The 20,014-nt window shown below is 36.8% G+C and overlaps 1 protein-coding gene across 1 annotated transcript in view; it reads right to left on the bottom strand.

Annotated features, from left to right (window-relative positions):
- Nucleotides 1–20,014, bottom strand: part of DNAH11 (dynein, axonemal, heavy chain 11) — a 384,221-nt gene that overhangs the window by 221,886 nt on the left and 142,321 nt on the right. The window contains exons 31-35 of the mRNA XM_011944208.1: nt 13,528–13,659; nt 11,574–11,734; nt 8,169–8,325; nt 7,897–8,042; nt 4,555–4,671 (exon numbers count right to left, since the gene is read on the bottom strand). Of these exons, the coding sequence (XP_011799598.1) occupies nt 4,555–4,671; nt 7,897–8,042; nt 8,169–8,325; nt 11,574–11,734; nt 13,528–13,659 (713 nt within the window). The remainder of the gene's footprint in view (nt 1–4,554; nt 4,672–7,896; nt 8,043–8,168; nt 8,326–11,573; nt 11,735–13,527; nt 13,660–20,014) is intronic.

Genomic DNA, 20,014 nt, shown 5'->3' with positions numbered 1-20,014 from the left:
TTTCCTTGTAAAATTTAAGTTCCTTGTAGATTCTGGATATTAGACCTTTGTCAGATGGATAGATTGCAAAAATTTTCTCCCATTCTGTAGGTTGCCTGTTCACTCTGATGATAGTTTCTTTTGCTGTGCAGATGCATTTTAGTTTAATTAGATGCCATTTGTCAATTTTGGCTTTTGTTGCAATTGCTTTGGTGTTTTAGTCATGAAGTCTTTGCCCATGCCTATGTCCTGAATGGTATTGCATAGGTTTTTTTCTAGGGCTTTTATGGTTATAGGTTTTATGTTTAAGTCTTTAAGCCATCTTAATTTTTGTGTAAGGAAGGAGTCCAGTTTGTTTTCTGCATATCAATAGCCAGTTTTACAAGCACCATTTGTTAAATAGGGAATCCTTTCCCCATTGCTTGTTTTTGTCAGGTTTGTCAAATATCAGATGGTTGTAGATGTGTGGCATTATTTCTGAGACCTCTGTTCTGTTCTATTGGTCTATATATCTGTTGTGGTACCAGTACCATGCTGTTTTGGTTACTGTAGCCTTGAAGTATAGTTTGAAGTCAGGTAGCGTGATGCCTCCAGTTTTATTCCTTTTGCTTAGAATTGTCTTGTCTATACAAGCTCTTTTTTGGATCCATGTGAAATTCAAAGTAGTTTTTTCTAATTCTGTGAAGAAAGTCAATGGTAGTTTGATGGGAATAGCGTTGAATCTATAAATTACTTTGAGCAGTATGGCCATTTTCAAGATATTGATTCTTCCCATCCATGAGCATGAAATGATTTTCTATTTGTTTATGTCCTCTCTTATTTCCTTGAGCAGTGGTTTGTAGTTCTCCTTGAAGAGGTCCTTCACATCCCTTGTAAGTTGTATTCCTAGGTATTTTATTCTCTTTGCAGCAATTGTGAATGGGAGTTCAAACTTATGGAAAAAAGTTCATCTTCACTGGTCATCAAATGGAAATAAAAACCACAATGAGATACCATCTCACGCCAGTTAAAATGACAACCATTAAAAAGTTGGGAAACAACAGAAGCTGGCCAGAATGTGGAGAAATAGAAATGCTTTTAAACTGTTGGTGGGAGTGTAAATTAGTTCAACCATTGCGGAAGACAGTGTGGCAATTCCTCGAGGATCTAGAACCAGAAATACCATTTGACCCAGCAATCCCATTACTGGGCATATACCCAAGGGATTATAAATCATTCTACTATTAAGACACATGCATGTGTATGTTTATTGCAGTACTATTTACAATAGCAAAGACTTGGAACCAACCCAAATGTTCATCAGTGATAAACTGGATAAAGAAAATGTGGCACATATACACCATGGAATACTAAGAAGCCATAAAAAGGAATGAGTTCATGTCTTTTACAGGGATATGGATGAAGCCGGAAACCATCATTCTCAGCAAACTAACACAAGAACAGAAAACCAAACACCACAAGTTCTCACTCATAAGTGGGAGTTGAACAGCGAGAACACATGGACACAGGGAGGGGAACATCACACACCGGGGCCTGTCAGGGGGTGGGGGGCAAGAGAAGGGAGATCATTAGGACAAATACCTAAAGAATGGGTGGCTTAAAACCTAGATGATGGGTTGAAGGGTGCAGCAAACCACCACTGCACATGTATACCTATGTAACAAACCTGCACATTCTGCACATGTGTCCCAGAACTTAAAGTATAATAAAAGTAAAAATTAAAAAATAATAATAAGGGAATATTAAAATGATATGGTTTGGTTCTGTGTCCCCACCCAAATCTCATGTTAAATTGCAGTTCAATGTTGGGGGAGGGTGGAAGGTGATTGGATCATGGGAGCAGATTTTCCCCATGCTTCATGAATGGTGGTTTTCATGATGGTGAGTAAGTTCTCATGAGATATGTGGGCTGAAAGTGCATGGCACTTCCCCACCTCATGCATGTTCTCTTTCTCTCCTGCTCCACCTTGTAAGACATGCTTGCTTCCCCTTAGCCTTCTGCCATCAGTGTAAGTTTCTTGAGGCCTCTTAGCCATGCTTCCTGTACAGCCTCTGGAACTTTGAGTCAATTAAACTTCTTTTCTTCATAAATTACCCATTCGCAGGTAGTTACTTATAGCAATGTAAGAACGGACTAATACAATGAACGGATGTGTGCCAATAGATTCAACTAGATAACACCAATAAGTTCCTTAAAAGATTTAAATTACCAAAATCAAATGAAGAAAAAATTAAAAATCAGAAAAACCCTATATCTATTAAAGAAACTAAATTCATTATTAAAAAGATTCCAATAAAAATCTCTAGACCCAAATGGCCTAACTGATTAATTCAATCAAATACTTCAGGAGTAAATAATAGCAATTCTACACAAACTCTTAAGAAGATGGAGAAGAAAACACTTGCCAACTTACTTCATGATGTGAGCACTACTCTGATGTCAAAGTCAGACAAAAATTTTACAAGGACACTGTAGAACAATATCCCTTATGGCACAGATTTTTAAAAATTTCTTAACAAAGGAGTGTCATATTGAATCCAGCAGTACCTATTAAAAATACCTCCTGACCAAGTGGAGCTTATCTCTGGAATGCAACACGGAAGGACTGTTTAGCCTTTGAAAATCAATCAATATAGTTCAGCACATTGAATAAAGGAGAAAACCCATAAGAAAACTGTAAAATAACAAAGCTTATAAAATAAACCATAGTTAAAAATTTTTGCAAGCTTGGGCTAAGCACATTTTCTCGAATAGGATATTAAAAACAAAAACAAATTGATAAATTGTATTCCACCACATTTAAAACTTCTATCTTTGATGGACACAGAAAATGAAAAGGCAAGCCACAAATTGAGAGAAAAAATATTTGCAATGTATGTATCTAACAAAGGAACTGTATGCAGAATACAGCATTTCACAAAAGATGGTATAGCAATAGACAAGTATGTAAAAGAGGCTCAACATCATTAGCCATCATGGAAATGCAAACTAATGATGACACACTACTACCTACCTATTAGATTGGCTAAAAATAAAAAAGGCTGATAATATCAATTTTTGACAAGAAATTCTCATACATTGATCGTGAGGATGTAAACTTGTAAAATCACTTTGGAAACCAGACTGGCAGATTCTTTTAAGTAAAACATACATTTTCCATGCAGACTAGCAATTCCAGCCATAGATATCTGTCCCAAATAAAAATATATGTTCATATAAAGATTGCACATGAATGTTCATAGCCGCTTTATTCATAATAGCCCCAAACTGGAAACAGCCCAAGTGTCCATCAACTAGTGAATGGATCAACAAATTGCAGTAGGCCTGTATAATAGAATACTAATCAGTGAGAAAGAGGGGCAAACTACTGATACGCTCAACAACTTGGATAAATCTCAAAATCACAATGCTCAAAGAAGCCAGATGCAAATAAGTACATATTGTCTGGTTTCATTTACATGAACTCTAGGAATGACAAATTTAATCTATGATCACAGAAAGTACATCATTGGTATGGCAGGCTCACTTCAAAGAGGCAGAAGAGAATTTCTGGGGGTATGAAAATATTCTGTACTTTGATGTGGTTATGCTTTCACCAACTGTACACTTGATCGTATTAAATTATACCTGAATGTTTTTACTATCACTTGATATGGTGATAAACCTTATAATTTTATCTCTAAACCTGATCTCTCATTCTCTAACAAAACATAAACCATATTTCAATTCTGTAAAATTGTAATACAAAGTTTTCTGGAAAACTGAGCCAAAAAAAGATACCTGAATGAAGTTGACTTAAATTATAAATGAATCATAACTGATACTAATGTAGTAACACGTGTTCTCTTATAGACTCCTGCTAAGAGCATACATTGGCAGAGTACTTTTGAAAAGCAGGTCATCAATAGGGATTTTAATCATTCACTTAAGTAATTCTACATTTAGAAATCTATTCTGAAATAAGAGTAATTTTTCATGTGAATAGAAGTTTACAGTCTGCTACTTCATTATAATAAAAAAAAGGAAGAGAAACCCTACGTGACAGACAACAGTGAATGGTTAAGACATTTATGAATGAGGCATTTCTAAAGGTTTTTTAATAATATAATAAAATATGTATGTCAAAATATTAAATGAAGAGAACTAAAGAAAAATCGTGCCTACTGTAACATCTTAATCCCACAAAATATAAATTATAAAAGAGGCTAGACAACATACCAATCGTCATTTCTGGATGGTGATGTAATTTTTTCTTTATTCTTTTCTATATTTTCCAAATAGTTCATAATTTATGAAAATTATGTTTATAATAAAAATATATATTACAAAATAGCTAACAGTAAATATGCAAATATACCATGTAACTTTTAAATACTGATTTTGAGTCCTGGTTTTATAATTCAAAAGGGTTAATTTATCGTGGTGAAAGTTCTATCTGTAAAAGGAGCCCAAAGAAATAATACAGGGTTTTCCTTAGGAATTTTCAAGCAAAAGCAAATCACTTAACAGTGCAAACCAACAACATTAGGTGGCATGAGTGCACCAGATGCTAAGCCACAAAGCATAACACTTGCCTGAAAAGAGCTTTGAGATTTTCCGGTAATTCGGTTCGACCAGCATAACCCGGGTTCATAGTAATAAATATTCCAACTGATGGCTTCAGTGCGATAGCTTCCCCAAGAAATGCAAATCTACCATAAAAAGAATGTTGATGAAATTAAATGTGTTCATTGAATATGAATGCACACTGACAAATGCAAACCACTGCAAAATGCAAATTATTAGGAAGCTGTTTATTCTGTGTAATTTTCTTTAAAATTCATAAGCGTATATATTTTGAATATGTTTTGAAGCATATTTATTAAAAATACCCTCCCTTTTCCCAGAGGAATTATAAAAATGGGAAGTATTCTTTTTTTATTTTAGCATAGCCTTAGAATCCTAGAATATAAAAATAAAGACTTGACTATTTTAACATGTAATGGAAGGTGATGTCATTTTTAACATCAATACGGCTGCAATTCCTGGAATGGGATGCTGCATAGAGAGAGAATGCCCAAAGAGGAGAAAGGGACATCCCGTTCAGTCTTAAATTTTGTCTATTTCTTCAACTTCTCTCTCTTCCTCTTTCCCTCCATACCTTCCACTGACTCAAGAAAAATCCATTAAATATCACTAAGAGGTACAATAGCTCTGGAGCCAGACTGTGAGTATTCAGATACCAGCCATATCACTTTAGGCAAGTTGATTATCCTATGTTCCAATTCCCTCATCTACTAAAAATAATAATCATATTACCCACCTTATTGGATTATGCAAGGATTTAAAGGGATTATAAATATAAATGGGTAAAAGTACAATGCCTAGAATATGGAAAATACTCAAGAGATGTTAGCTATGACTAATGCTATTACTGTCACTTAAAGGCATTGGAGAAACAGTGAAAGATTTGCATTGGAGAAATAGTGAAAGGTTTTCACAAAGATTTGCGAGGACCCAAGTGGGTTGTTGCTGGCCAGGGCAATGAATGGTAATGTGCTATGGGACCCATATTGAGAGATAGGTAGAAGGAAACTTTCCAATAAGGGTAAATGAGACAAAATATAAGGCTGATCTCTTGCATTGCTGAGAGGGGAGGGCTGAAACAGTTAAGGAGCTGGGTCTGCATCATGAAAGAGAGAAGATAGAAACCACAGTTTTTAGGACTAAGAGTGTCTTAGATACTAGGTAATTGGGAGCAGGTGGATTTTGTATAGTCAAGATAAAAATGGAGAAAACTTCATTTCCCAGAATGTCAGCCTAGGGAAGGTAGACAGGCTGACAGGGCTGCTCACACACAGAGAGGTGGCTCTTGCCACAAGATAACTGCCTCCTCTCCCACTGCACACAGGAGAGACAGCCACGGTCAAAGGTGTGGACCTCCAGAGGGTAGAGCTGGCAAGGCACTAGAAGGCTTTGTAACCGAGGCATGGTCCCATCTCTTAAATCTTCATGTGTAAAGAGAATTTAATAAGCTCATGAAATGAGAAGGAACAGAACTGTCTGCATATGGACTAAAATAAGATGGAGAGAGAAGACCCACAGACATTCAGACAAGAGGAGACTACCAAGGAGTATTCTTGGCAATTTTCAGAAATCAGTACATGGATCAGTTACATAAATCTCCATAAGAAAGGATGGCCTCAAATGACATCTGGGTTACAGCAAGTAAAAATATTTTGACTAAAAGCTAGAAAAAATATAGCTGGAGATCTAAGAAGAAAGAACTGAGCTTCTCTATCACGGCCTTAGAGATGGGGCAGGTCAGGAAACAGACACCCGAACATGTAAAACTGGGGCCCAAGGTCCATGTGGCAGAAGGGCTGAGTGAGATAGTTTCTAGAAGGCAGAAATATCCAAATGTATCTACTGATAACCTGGAAACTTCTACAACAGGTACACAGTCCAAGAAGCTAGATAATCCTTGGGAGATTGAAAATGTTCCTATGGACAAGAAAGCTAGCTGAGAAAAATATTCTAAAAACTAAGGGGGCACAGGTAGGCCAGATAAATAAGATTGCCCTGTTGATAAAAATGTTACAAAGAGAGCCAGAACTGTGCTGCATACTATATTAATTTATTTCTCAAATTAAGCCATCAAAGGTAAGTGCCAGTTGTGTTTTGCTTTTTGGAGTGTGGTACCGTGTTTAGAAGCGTTTAGATTTCAAATATAATTTGAAAGGTCTTGGCTCAAGTTACTGGAAGAACATGAAGGTACAATCTATTGGGATGAGATAACTAGCAAAGGAGGAGTTGGTAGAAGGACTAAGATTTTGATTTTTGATATATTAAATATGAGAAGCCTGGGAGACCTCCAGTAGAGTCTTGTGATGCTCCAGGCAGTTGTTTAGGTCAGTCCAGAGATGAGGAGAAAGGAGGCCTGGGCATCTGGTACTCAGCAGCATTGACAGAGTTTTTTAAAGCCCTGTGACTAGTTGAAATCAACAAGGGGAGAAAATATAAAGAAAATAAATCCAAAGAAGGGCCTGTAATGTCTAACATGAATTGGCCAGGAAATAACAACAATAAAACACAATAGCAAACACAGATATGGTGCTTACTATGTGGTAGGCATTTGTCCAGGTACTTTGCATTTAATCATCACAGTAGTCTATAAGGCAGGTACTCTTCTTTCCCCCATTTTATAGATGAGAAGAAACCAGCAATGAAGCAGCTGTGAGGGGAGAGAGACGTAGGAGAGGTGTGGTCCTCAACCCACATGAAGAAAGTATATCACACAGTGGAGAATGACCAACTGCATCAGATGCTGCCAGAGGTCAAGAAAGATGAGGACTGATAATTGATCAATGGAATGAGCATCTTAGAAGCCTTTTGGATTTTTGGAGAAAGGGTCTTGCTCCGTCTCCCAGGCTGGAGCTCGGTGGCACAAACACAGCTCACTGCAGCCTTGACCTCCTGGGCTCAAGCAGTCCTCTTGCCTCAGCCTCAGAAATAACTGGGACTACAGGCATATGCTACCATGTCTGGCTAAGTTTTAAAATTTATTTATTTTGTAGACACCAGGTCTCGCTATATTGCCTAGACTGGTGTTGAACTTCTGGGCTCAAACAATCGTCTCGCCTCGAACTCCCAAAGTGCTGGGATTACAAGTGTGAGTCACTGTGTCTGGGCAATCCTAGAAGTTGTTTGTTTTTTAAGTGATTAAAGTAATGTAATACACATGGGTTGTACTCAACACTTAGAAACCACTAATAAAAATGGGAGAACATTCAAAATAATTCCCCCAAATCGACCAGACTCTTCCTTTATCTATTTCATGAGACAGGGAGAGGTAGCAATAGACAGTGAAGGGGAGGTTGCCTTCATTACTCCATGCTTTTCTATTTGTAACAAGAGACAACCCACATGGCACTCACCTCTTTTTCCTGTTTCTGATGGCATCATGAATCATTTTCACCTGCACTGCCACCACTGACAGAACTTCCACAGAGATTCGGTTGAACTCATCAAAGCAGCCCCAAGCTCCTGTCTGCACCAATCCCTTATAGATATTTCCTATGGACTAAATGATAAAGTGAGGCACTCAGAATTTAACAGAAGGGGTTTTTACGCTGTTATACTGAATAATTCCCAATCCGGAATAACGTTATAGAATACAGTTTTATGCATTATTTTGTTACTAACGTACTTTGTAGTCCATTTGCTCTGAACAGTTGAATACATAAACCATCATGCCAAGGGCACGTCCCAGGTCTTTGGTGGTCTCTGTTTTCCCGGTACCCGCTGGGCCAGCAGGAGCCCCACTCATGGTTAGATGAAGTGATTGAGTTAAAGTAATATAACACCTTTAAGCAACAGAAAACACAAATATCAGAGTCTAATATGAGATTTTCGTAAAATATCAGAGGCAATACATTATGAAAAAATTTTAAGAAGCTCTAGAATGTGACAGTAGTATCAAATACTGATATACTTCTCATTTGTTCAAGGCGATAACGAATCAGAATATTTTCTATCACATTTATTTTTAGGCTAGCTGTCTAAAAATACTAGAAAAGAATGTATTTCTTTGTTTATTGATCTCATTTCCTAAGAGCTGTGTATTTGAATACCAATAATACTGGATTTGTACCGCTATTAAATTTCTGATATTTCTAAGTAAAGATATTATTAATACGGCAGACAACATCTCAAACTATTGTTTATAAAGGAAAAGTAGAAGAGAAGTTATAGATGATGAATGAATTAAACATTGGCTGAATTAAACTGCTACTTAATACATTAAGAAATATGTAATGTCTATAAATACATAGCATACAAATAATATATCCCTATTTCAATATACAAAGCAAATAAAAAAGGGCAATTTATTGTATTTAAATATATTTTAGAAATTCCTTTGGAATGTGTTGCTACATGCACTTAGATTACCATAATACTTATTTTTGCAGCAAAGACTCAGAGGTTCTTAGAAAATCATGAAACAAGAATATCTAATAAAAGAAGACAAAACACATAGCAAGGACATCAAATGGCTGTATTCTTTATCTGGGGTTTCCTCCGATGCATAAATTGTTTTTCTCTTAGTACAGACAGCAGGTCTAGTGAAATGATACACACATGGAGGTCAGGAGATGAGAGACTTAATGTCTCCTTTGCCAATCATCAGATGCTAATATTAAATAAGTCTTTTGACATCAACACACCTCAGTTTTCTCCTCCATTAAATGAGGTTAATTGTAGGAAAATATTCAGAAGGCCAAAGGTAAATGCCTTAAAAAATTGAAAGTACTATGCAAATAGAAGCGATTAATTATGAAAACAGAAAGCGTTTCTGCATTTTATATCCATTGTATGTTTAAGCGTATCTTACAATGAATGAGTGAAAAGGCTCCCAGACTAGGAATCAGAGTACTTTTTGTAGTAGAGATTTTCGCCTTGTAATTTTCTCCAGTGGTTCCAAGTTTTGGGTAGGCGTATGGCAGCCAGTGTTTAGAGGCTACATTTCCTGCCTTCCTTCCATTCAGGAGTTGTCAAGTGACCAAACTCCAACCAATGGTATATGTGCAGAAACTATTAGTGCCATTCTTAGAACACTTCCTTGGAGATATTTGACCTGGACTCTTTTTCCCTTTTCACTGGCTAAAACACATGTGGAAACCATGTTTAGCATGTCAACCACCTGCCAATCTGTACTGCTGTCCCACTCACCTCTGGATTGTGAGACACCCGCTTCTGTGTTATTTCAGCCATTGTGTTTTGTTTGGAATATCTAACAGCAGCTTAACTGGCATCCTCCTAGCCAATACATAGTTGACTTAAGTCTCTGAACCTGCCCACATATGGAAGAAGGAGACACTGTCTCCCCTGCCTACCTCACAAAGGGATAGTCAGCATTAAATGAAATATAATGGAAGAATTTGAAGGGCATCATTTTGTCAATGTAAACAACTAGGAAATAATTCAAAGAATGAAATGGAAATGGAATCATTTTATCCAAAGCAATTCACACTATTAAAAGGAACATTCATCTTCCTTTTAGCTCCCAAAAAACCCACATAGTGATTTTTCTAATTTTGAAGTTAATAAACTATCAGGCCTCACGTAACGATAAACTTTAAAATGCTTCTTCCCTTTTTCTCCTATACCCTGGGCTTCCCTTTCCTCCTTCTCTATTGACAATGGGATGCATACAGTAGACTCTTCACATTTGCAGTTTTGACTATTCTCAGGTGACACTGTCAAGCTCCAATTTTAATCCCTCTCACTGAAAGCAGTGCATAAATTAACTAATGAGGACAGTGAATGCTGACTTTTAATCAGAGACAAGTTAGAACTGAATTAGATATAATTATAGAAACTATACAATACACAAATGTTGCAATTATGAGATTAATATGTGCAAGAACAATCACAAATGTAGTGTGAGAATCCTACCAGCCTCTCAGGACTACCATAGCAAACCAGCTTTATAGACTTACATTTGAAACTATCTACACTTAGGTGATAGTGGATAATTGGGCCTGCTGCTATGACCTTGAGGTGTGATTTCTGCTTCATGAATGCCAAAGATTAAATGCACTGTCTCCCATCAAACAGGTCAGCAGAGATTGGAATACTAACAAAGAAATTCCTCTCAATGTGACATATTCTTATCTCTGCAATATTCTGACTAAGTATGTATTTACTTGGAGTCAAGTGGAAATGAACTATTAATAATAGTAACCTCTTGCCCCCTTGAAGTACTTGAGCCATACTGGCTTTCTTTCTATCCCTGGAACTGGCCACGTGTCTCCCCACCTTGGAAACTTTGTCCTTGCTGTTGTCTGTAACTTTCTGACCCAGGATCCCTGCCTAACTGGTTCCTCATTTTTTAGGTTCCAGCTCAAGCTCTCCACAATAGTAGCCTCTCCCTTCAAGATAATTTTAAACACACTGACCTTTTTCAAATTTTTGTCATAGCATATATTACAGCCTAAAATAATTATATTAGTTAATTTATTTGTTTATTGTTTCTCTTTATCCCCACTTACTAGAAAGTAATCTCTGTGACGGCAGGAACTCTGTCTGTTCAACACTGGAATAGTACTTAGCAGAGTACTTCAGAAGTACTTGTTGAATCATTTAATGAATACTTTGTTCTTCCCCTTCCCTTCCTTTCACTGTATGCAATTCCTCAAATATGAATTTGAACACAGGTAATTCCTAGTTATTTTTATGCTTTCAATAAAGGAATCCTGTGGGGGTGGAGGGAGGTGGTGATAGATCCTGATACCAGAATGTTAGTTGTAGATAACTGGGCAGAATCAAAACTGCTTCCTTGAGCCATATTAATCCACTCATGATTTCATCATTTGTGCATTGTGCAGCTTCTGTAATTCTGTTTCTCCAATTCAGTTCTCTTCACCTTTTCCTAAAGTCAACATTCACTACCTTACATTATTTATTAATTTACCTACTACTTTCGCATAGTTCATTGTTTGTTCATGTTTTCCTCTCATTCCTTCCTTTTTATTCTCACACATCTCTGCTCAAGCTAGGGGACTCTTTTGGGTTGGTTTTTCCCATCTGGATGGAAACTTAGAATTATTACCTGTCAGTCAGAGGAGTGATCACCAGTCGAGGACTGTTGCCTAAGTATTCATAGAAGTACTGGAATTGGGCATCACAAATATTAACAAAGCAGTGTTTCTGGGTATCCTCCCATCGGTGACGAAGTTGAGACAGCCACGTAAAAGTTTGGGGACTGACAACCTAAAAGCATTGCATAATCATCACACGCAGGACACTGGTAGTTTGGGGGCCACAAAGTATTAATCTAATCAACTCTACTGCTTCACATTTTATTTCTAAAATTCTCACAAACAGGAAATCTCTTGCATGTTATTGCAAATTATAATTGCACATACATGGTTAAATACTTAATAAGAAAAATGCATGTAATAAATCTTCATTTTAAACTGACTTTTATATAAAACAATATGAATTTCTTCAAGCAATGCTTTTTCCCCCTTTTATGAATCACCCCAGGGGATTAGATAAATTTTGTAACTTTATACTCATCACTGAAGGCAGATGGAAAAATACACTATCCATATTTAAATGACACATAATCCATAATTTCTGCATTGCAGAGGCATAAATAAACTACACTTTCAACCAAGTTCAGTCTAAAACCAATCTGCTTTTAGTACAGAGATTTTCTGCTTCATTTTTAATCACATCAAATAACAGTATTTTTCATTGCTATTCTTTCCCATCTACTCAATCCTAACTATTCATCTTCCAGTTAAAAATCCCTGTCTCTTTCAAGATAAATGTGACCCTTGGATTTCTTGAGAATCAGTTGAACTTACCAAAATTACTGTATACTAATTTGTCTGATGACTACATAGGTTTCAGCATTGCATATTCATGTATATAAGATGGTTGGGAATTAGACAAAAGTATTTTTAGTACAAAATAAAGGACATATTTTAAATCAGAATTTATCCTACTACAAATCATCAGACTTATAAAACAGAATAAAATATATAAGAAGATACAAGACCATATTATAGGAGTAGTTATCAACAGTTCATTATTAAAATGAGAACACATGGTAAGTGATGTTTTGCAAGGAAAAGTTTTGGACTAGCAATTAAAGAATATCACTCACTAGTGGTCCTGAAGCTGGATCAGGAATATTAATGTATGTTTATGGTTTACATGAAGAAGCATTTTCTTGCACTTTATACAAATAATTTAAACTCACTTTGCTTTTAATAAATTGAGAAAAAGAAACACAAAAACCACAGAAACATTTCACAATACATACAGGCATTCGAATTGTGAAAGGAATTGCCTTGTTTTAGTACTACCAAACAAGTGTAACCCAGTAGACAAGCATATTCCTGACTTTTGTAAATAGGAATCTATTTTGGAAAGAAGGATGACAAAATTCTCCTTTCACATTAAACACTGCCAACACTTAAAGACACACAGACATTTTAAAGATATGTAAAAGAAAGGTTATTAGTATACTAAAAAAAGTAGAAAATAACTTCTTACAAGACAATAATTTAGTTGTTCAAGGAAGAGACAAAGGATTACCCAAGTGACAACCTAGAATTATGACCAACACCTCTTTCTTCAAGGGGAAATGTATCAAAGGCACACAGACATGGTTTAAATTACATACACATAATCTTACTGCTATTGGCTGTGTAAATCACAGAGGTAAGGCTCACAGGCCAATGACCAAGATGGTCACACACAGAGAGATGAACACAGTGATTTCTCATGGTTCTTCCATTGTGATAAAATTTTTTTGATGATCTGATGTTCCTAACTTGGCAAAACCTTTTAGGATATCACTGGAATAAGTCTCATCAGGATAATATATTGGCTAACCAAAATCAAATGCACCCAAGTTAATCACAATCTTTCAGGACTAATTAAAACATACAAACTTTCAAAAAACAATGACTTTCTTGGAACTACTCTGGCAATAAACATCACTTTCAGGAAACAATAATGAATACATAAAATTTCTACAAACAACTTGCCTTCTGAGAAATAAGTTTTGCCACCACGTCTCTGGCATGGACATCTATGGTACAAATTGTCATGATCTTCTGTCTGTCTCCAGGTGGAAGTTCTCCCAGCAAAAGTGTAATCAGTGTATTCAGCTGAGAAATCTAGAAGGAATCATTTTTTAAAAAGGAGGGGAGGGTTACAAATGTAAAATTTAAGAGCCCCAAATTCTTCATATTTGTTAAGACTGATTTAGTTTGCAAAACAATTTCTTCCTTTCTTTTTTTCTTTTTTGAGATGGAGTCTCTCTCTGTCACCCAGGCTGGAGTGCAATGGCGCGATCTCAGCTCACTGCAACCTCTGCGTCCTGGGTTCAAGCAATTCTGCTTCAGCTTCCCTAGTAGTTGGGACTGCAGGTGCCCGCCACCACACCCAGCTAATTTTTATATTTTTGGTAGGGACAGGATTTCACCATTTTGGCCAGGCTCGTTTCAAAACTCTTGATCTCAAGTGATCTGCCTACCTCGGCCTCCCAAAATGCTGGGATCACAGACATGAGCCACCACACCTGGCCACAAAACAATTTCAAATGTGTTACCCCAGCTGGTCCTCAAAGAACCTTGGTATAGGAACGACAATATTATTATCCCCTCACACAGATGAAGGCCAAGAGAACCTGTGAGTAATGACAAAGCCGGGGCAGACACAGGGTTTCCTGGCTGCACGGAACTGACCCTCTACCCTAATGATAATCTGGTCCATAATATTGTTGAAACGGAAATGACTACAAATCTTAAAAGGCCAAATTAGACTAAAAAAGCATAGTAAGAGCTAAATGACAAATTATATTTTTCTTTAGAGAAGTATTCACCTAACAATTTGTGTTTGCTTTGGTTTTTAAAAATACAAGATAGTGATGATTACTAAAAAAATATTTAAAATGTAGAGCTGAAGAATGTCCTCCTCTACTCTTATTCACATCCCTACTCTTGTTTAGGTCCGTCAAACTCGTAGATAAGTATTTTTCAAACTGCTGGTCTTTTTTCATAGAATGGAAAGGAATAAAATGGAATGCCATGAATGACAATTCATTGAAGTGACTGGAATAGAAAATACAGCATTACAGGTAGTAAGAGAATGTATTGTTTCATGCTGTTTTATTTCTGTTTTGATTATCTGCATAAACATGTGAACTTGGATCTGATAGAAAATATTTCTTATGGTGAATTGTGGTCAGAGAGGTTTGAAAGATTCTGTCTTAGGTGGTCATTTTGTTAGTATGGTTATTCACACAAAAAGATTTCTGCCTTACTCAAGCCTTATTTACAAAAATAGTATTTCTGCCATATTCCAGGTATGTGAAACATACCATCCCCTTTTCTCTTCAGAAAACAATACCATCCCCTTTTCTCTTCAGCTTTGCAAAAGGACAGTCAATGACAAACTGCTAGCACCTGAGAAAGCTGGCAGTAAGCGAATATGACAGATCACCAGAGACTCAACCCTTTGTAGCCTACTGTCAAATACAGGTTCACTATTGTACTACTATCATGCCCCAGAAAATGCAAAAGCCTGCACACTTCCCTGAGACTGCCGTAGAGCTGGAGGCTGGAGAAAGTCATACAGCTGGAATAAGAAGGGAGAAGAAAGGCAGGAAGAGACAACCGTAACATGCACAATTTCCATGAAATGAGAACACAGAAGGTTCCAGGCACTGACTAAGCACGTTGCTGATCTCCTTGCACTTAATCTTAAGAAAATTTGTTATCCGAACTTTGCAGATGAGAAAATTGAGTCAAAGGCCTATTAACCACATTTGCCAATCCAGGGAGGGGAAATTCAAATTCCAACAGTCTGACTTCAGATTCATCACATAGACCCACTCCAGCCTCCACAAGACCTACTCATCCCTTCAGGCCTGAGAAACTGTAGCTGTGCAAGAAGCATTCAGGACAGACTTAAAGTCAAACACAAAGGAAAGCTGGCTTAAAGAAATAAAAATATTATTATATGTCCCCTAGACACTCAGGATACACGACAGCTTTATAAGCATTTGCCCTATTTCCCCCACCCTCCGGCTTTATTGAGGTATGATTGAAAAATAAAAATTGTATAAATTTAAGATATACAATGTGATATTTTGATATATGTATATATTGTGAAACTATTACTCCAAAGAAGCTAATCGACATATCCTTCAGTTCACATATCTTTTAAGTGAGAATACTTGGTATTTACTGTCTTAGCAAATTTCAAGTGTACACTACATTATTATTAACTATAGTTGCCATATGTTACATTAGGTCTCTAGAACTTATTCATGCTATAACTGGAAGTTTGTACACTTTGACCATTATCTTCTGTTTTCCTCCCTCCCATCCTCTGGTAACTACCATTCTACTGTTACTATGTGTTAGACTTTCTTTAAAAATCCACTTATAAGTGAGATCATGCAATATTTGTCTGTCTGTGTTTAGCTTATTTTACATAGAATAATGCCCTTCAGATTCATCCAGGTTGTCACAAATGGTAGGATTCCTTCTTTGTAAAGGCTAAATCATATTCCTCGGTGTGTGTGTGCATGGGTGTTTGCATGAGTGTCTACACATTTTCTTTATCCATCTATCAATGAATACTTGGGTTTTTTTCCACATCTTGGTGATTGTGAATAAAGCTGCAATGAACATGGGGGTGCACATATCTTGTCAAGATAGTGATTTTATTTCCTTTACCTATATACCCAGAACTGAGATTTTTGGATCATATGGTAGTTCTATTTTTAATATTTTGAGGAATGTTCATAATGTTTTCCATAATGGCTATACTACTTCCTACCGACCACCAAAGAGGTCAAAGATCTGTACACTGAAAACTACAAAACTCAAAGGAAAAAAATTAAAAACAAAAATAAATGGAATGATCCCATGCCCTTGGATTAGAGGAATTTATGTGTGTTAAAATCTCTGTACTGTCCAGAATTCTCTGTAGACTTAATGCAACTGCATCAAGATTTCAAAGGCATTTTTTTTTTTGCAGTTGTAGAAAAAACAATCTTAAATTTTATATGGAATCACCAAGGACCCCGAATAGCCAAAGCAATCTTAAGCAAGAAAAACAAAGCTGGGGGCAGCACATCTTCTGATTTCAAATTATATTACAAAGCTATAGTAATCAAAACAGTGTGGTACTGGCATATAAAAAGGCACAAAGACCAATGGAACAAAATAGAGAGTTAAAAAATAAATTTTTCAACTAATTGTCAGCATAGGAACAAAAAACAGTGAAGAAAGAAGGTTCTTACGTAAATGGTGTTGGAAAAAACGGGACATCACATGCAAAAGAATGAAATTGGACCCTTACACTATACACACACAAAGAAACAACTCAAAATGGATCTAAGACTTAAAGATAAGACCTGAAACTGTAAAACTCCTTTAAAAATGTGGGAAAAGCTTCATGACTTTGGTCTTGACAATGATTTTTTGGACTTGACACCAAAAGTATAGCAACAAAATAAAAAAATAAAAAACAAGTGAACTATATCAAACTGAAAAGTTTCTGTACATCAACAGAAAAAATCAACAAAATGAAAAGGTAGCCTATAGAATGGAAGAAAATATTTACAAACAATATATATGATAAGGAGTTAATATCTAAAATATATAAGGAACTCATACAACTCAATGGCAACAAATAGCCTGATTAGCAATGGGCAAAGGACCAGAATAGACATTTTCCCAAAGAAAACATACAAATGGCTAACTAGTATATGAAAAGATGCTCAAAATCACTAATCATTAGAGAAATCAAAACCACAATGAGCTATCACCTCACACCTATTACAGTGGCTATAATAAAAAAAGTCAAAAGATATTGTTGGTAATGACGTGCCTTAACCTACTACAAGAGTAACATCAAAGATCACTGATCACAGGCTGGCCGTGATGGCTCACGCCTGTAATCCCAGCACTTTGGGAGGCTGAGGTAGGTGGATCACTTGAGGTCAGGAGTTCAAGACCAGCCTGGCCAACGGGGTGAAACCCCATCTCTACTAAAAATACAAAAATATCAGCCAGGCATAGTGATCTGTACCCGTAATCCCAGTTACACGGGAGGCTGAGGCAGGAGAATCGCTTGAATCTGGGAGGTCTAGTCTGCAGTGAGCTGGCATCACACCACTGCACTCCAGCCTGGGCGACAGAGTGAGATTCTTTCTCAAAAAATAAAAAAGATTACTGATCACAGACCACTATGATAGACACAATAATAAAAAATTTAAATATTCCAAGAATTACCAAAATGTGATGCAAAGACACAACGCAAGTTCATGTTGTTTGAATGATGATGTCAATGCCCAGCATAGATGGGGTTGCCACAAATCTTACAAAAATAAAGCAGTATCTGCAAAGCACAGTAAAGCAAATCACAGTAAAATGAGATATACCTGTATTTTAATAAACTGCACCTTTAAAAAGTAGTTACATGTTTAAAAAGCAGATGTGATTATTGTTTTATGTCTAATATGTTCACTGCTCATCATCCCCTAGATTTTATGTTCCACAAAGTCAAGGACAGCGTCCATCTTATTCGGTGCCTTATCCCAGAGCCACTGAAGAACTGTCAGAGTGTGGGTATTCAATGTGTATCTGCTGAAAAGATGAATTAATGTACAATAACAACCCATGCCTACGCAAGTTGCTAAGGAAAAGTAATATACACTTTAGTGAGAAAAGAGTTATTTAGGCCTTGGATATTTTCTCACCTGGGTCAAGATACCTGGTCTTTGCAGTATCCAATCTTATACCACTATCAGTATTTGGTTAAAGAAAAAGAGTTGATTGCAACAACAGTAATAATATCGTATACCTTATAAGAACATTTATAATTTTAAGTGCATTCACATGCATTGTCTTATCTGAGCCTCCCAACAACCTGTGATTTCTGCATTATTGATTCATTTTTCACAGAAGTGCAGTCAAATGGAAGATGATTAAAAACACAGCTTGTCAACAATCTGCACAGCATCATATGTTGGGGATCTTATACTGTATATCAAGATTAAACCTTCTCTGATGATACTCTTTAGTAAGTAATAAAATTCTGCACCCATAGTTATGTAATGTAGTTAAAAAATGTCTGTAGTATTTGGGCAGTGGCAACAGGTAGCAATCATGATGGTCAGTACTGTACTTGCATATAAGTTTATGGTATGTGACATATAAAACATTCCTTAGCAACTTTAAGAAAATATACCCTATCGTGTAAAATCAGTACATATTCTTGCCACTGATTGCAATAGTGTTACATGATTTTCTACCGGATCAAGGATGTCTGGCTCAAGTCTACCTACGTCCCTTTGAAACTCAAGTGGCTGTTTTCCTGGTACATCTTGGCTTCGTTAGAGTGCAAGTACAGCATATATCTTGAACTAGAAATAAGCCCAACTTAGAGTAAAATCCAAACTTTTGTTCTTGGAGTACAAAGTCTTCCATGACCTCACACCACTCCTTTCCTATCTCACTTCAGTAACCATGCTGGCCTTCCCTTTTTTCTCCTATCACAGCTGCTTTAACGCCACAGCAACCATTTCATGTGCCTGGAGTCATCTTCCTTCTAATCCTTGTATGATTGGCTTCCTCTCATTATTCAAAGTTGTAGTTAAAATTTACCTCCTCAAATTGGCCTTCCCTGGCCAGTCTATTTACTATTACCCCCTATTTATTCTAAATGCTTCTATTTTATTATCTTTATGGAACTTATGAGCATCCTACCAACCATGTATTTCTTTGTCTGTCTCCTCCACCCTAAGCTCTAAAGGAGCAAGGCCCGTATCTGTCTTATTCTGGGTTGTGTTCTCATGTTTAGCATAGCAGCCAGCATAAAGCACGTGTCCAAGTCAACACTCACTGTATGAATTGATGAAGGAAGAAATGAACAAATGAACAATAGCAACAATACACACCAGAACAACAGTTTTTTGTTCTCTCATTCACTCATTCATACAAGATGACAAATGTGGTTCTTGTTTCCAGACCTTACAGGACAACAAGGAATGCAGATCAATAATTTAAATTGTTTTGCTAGCGCAAGTAGAAAGTACTCTGACAGCACACAGAAATAAGGCTTGCCTGATCTAGGGCTTAGAAAGGCACTTTAGAGGAATGTATACTAAGACCTAAAGAATGAGCAGGATTTAGGTTGAGAAGAATTTAGCGGTTGGCCAACAGGAAGGCAGTCGTTAAGCCCCCGGGAGCAGCCTGCGGAAAGGCCCTGAATGGACAGGTGGCTCTGTGGAAGAACTGAAAGAGGTCACCCATGGCAGGAGTGGGCGGCAGAGGAAGGACAGGTGTTTAAAGATGCTGCAGAGGAAAGCAAGTGCCCCGGTGTGCAGGTCTTACCCAGCTCAGTTAGGACAATGAGATGGTGCTGAAAGGTCTAGAAGGCAGGGTGATAATGAGATTTGTGTTATTAAATTATCTCTCTGGCTATGCTGTAAACAATGAATTGGAGGAAAGTAAG

This window comes from Colobus angolensis, unplaced genomic scaffold (genome assembly GCF_000951035.1).
Source record: "Colobus angolensis palliatus isolate OR3802 unplaced genomic scaffold, Cang.pa_1.0 Scaffold229, whole genome shotgun sequence".
NCBI classification, from domain to species: domain Eukaryota; kingdom Metazoa; phylum Chordata; class Mammalia; order Primates; family Cercopithecidae; genus Colobus; species Colobus angolensis.
This window is presented reverse-complemented; position numbering and strand designations above follow the sequence as displayed.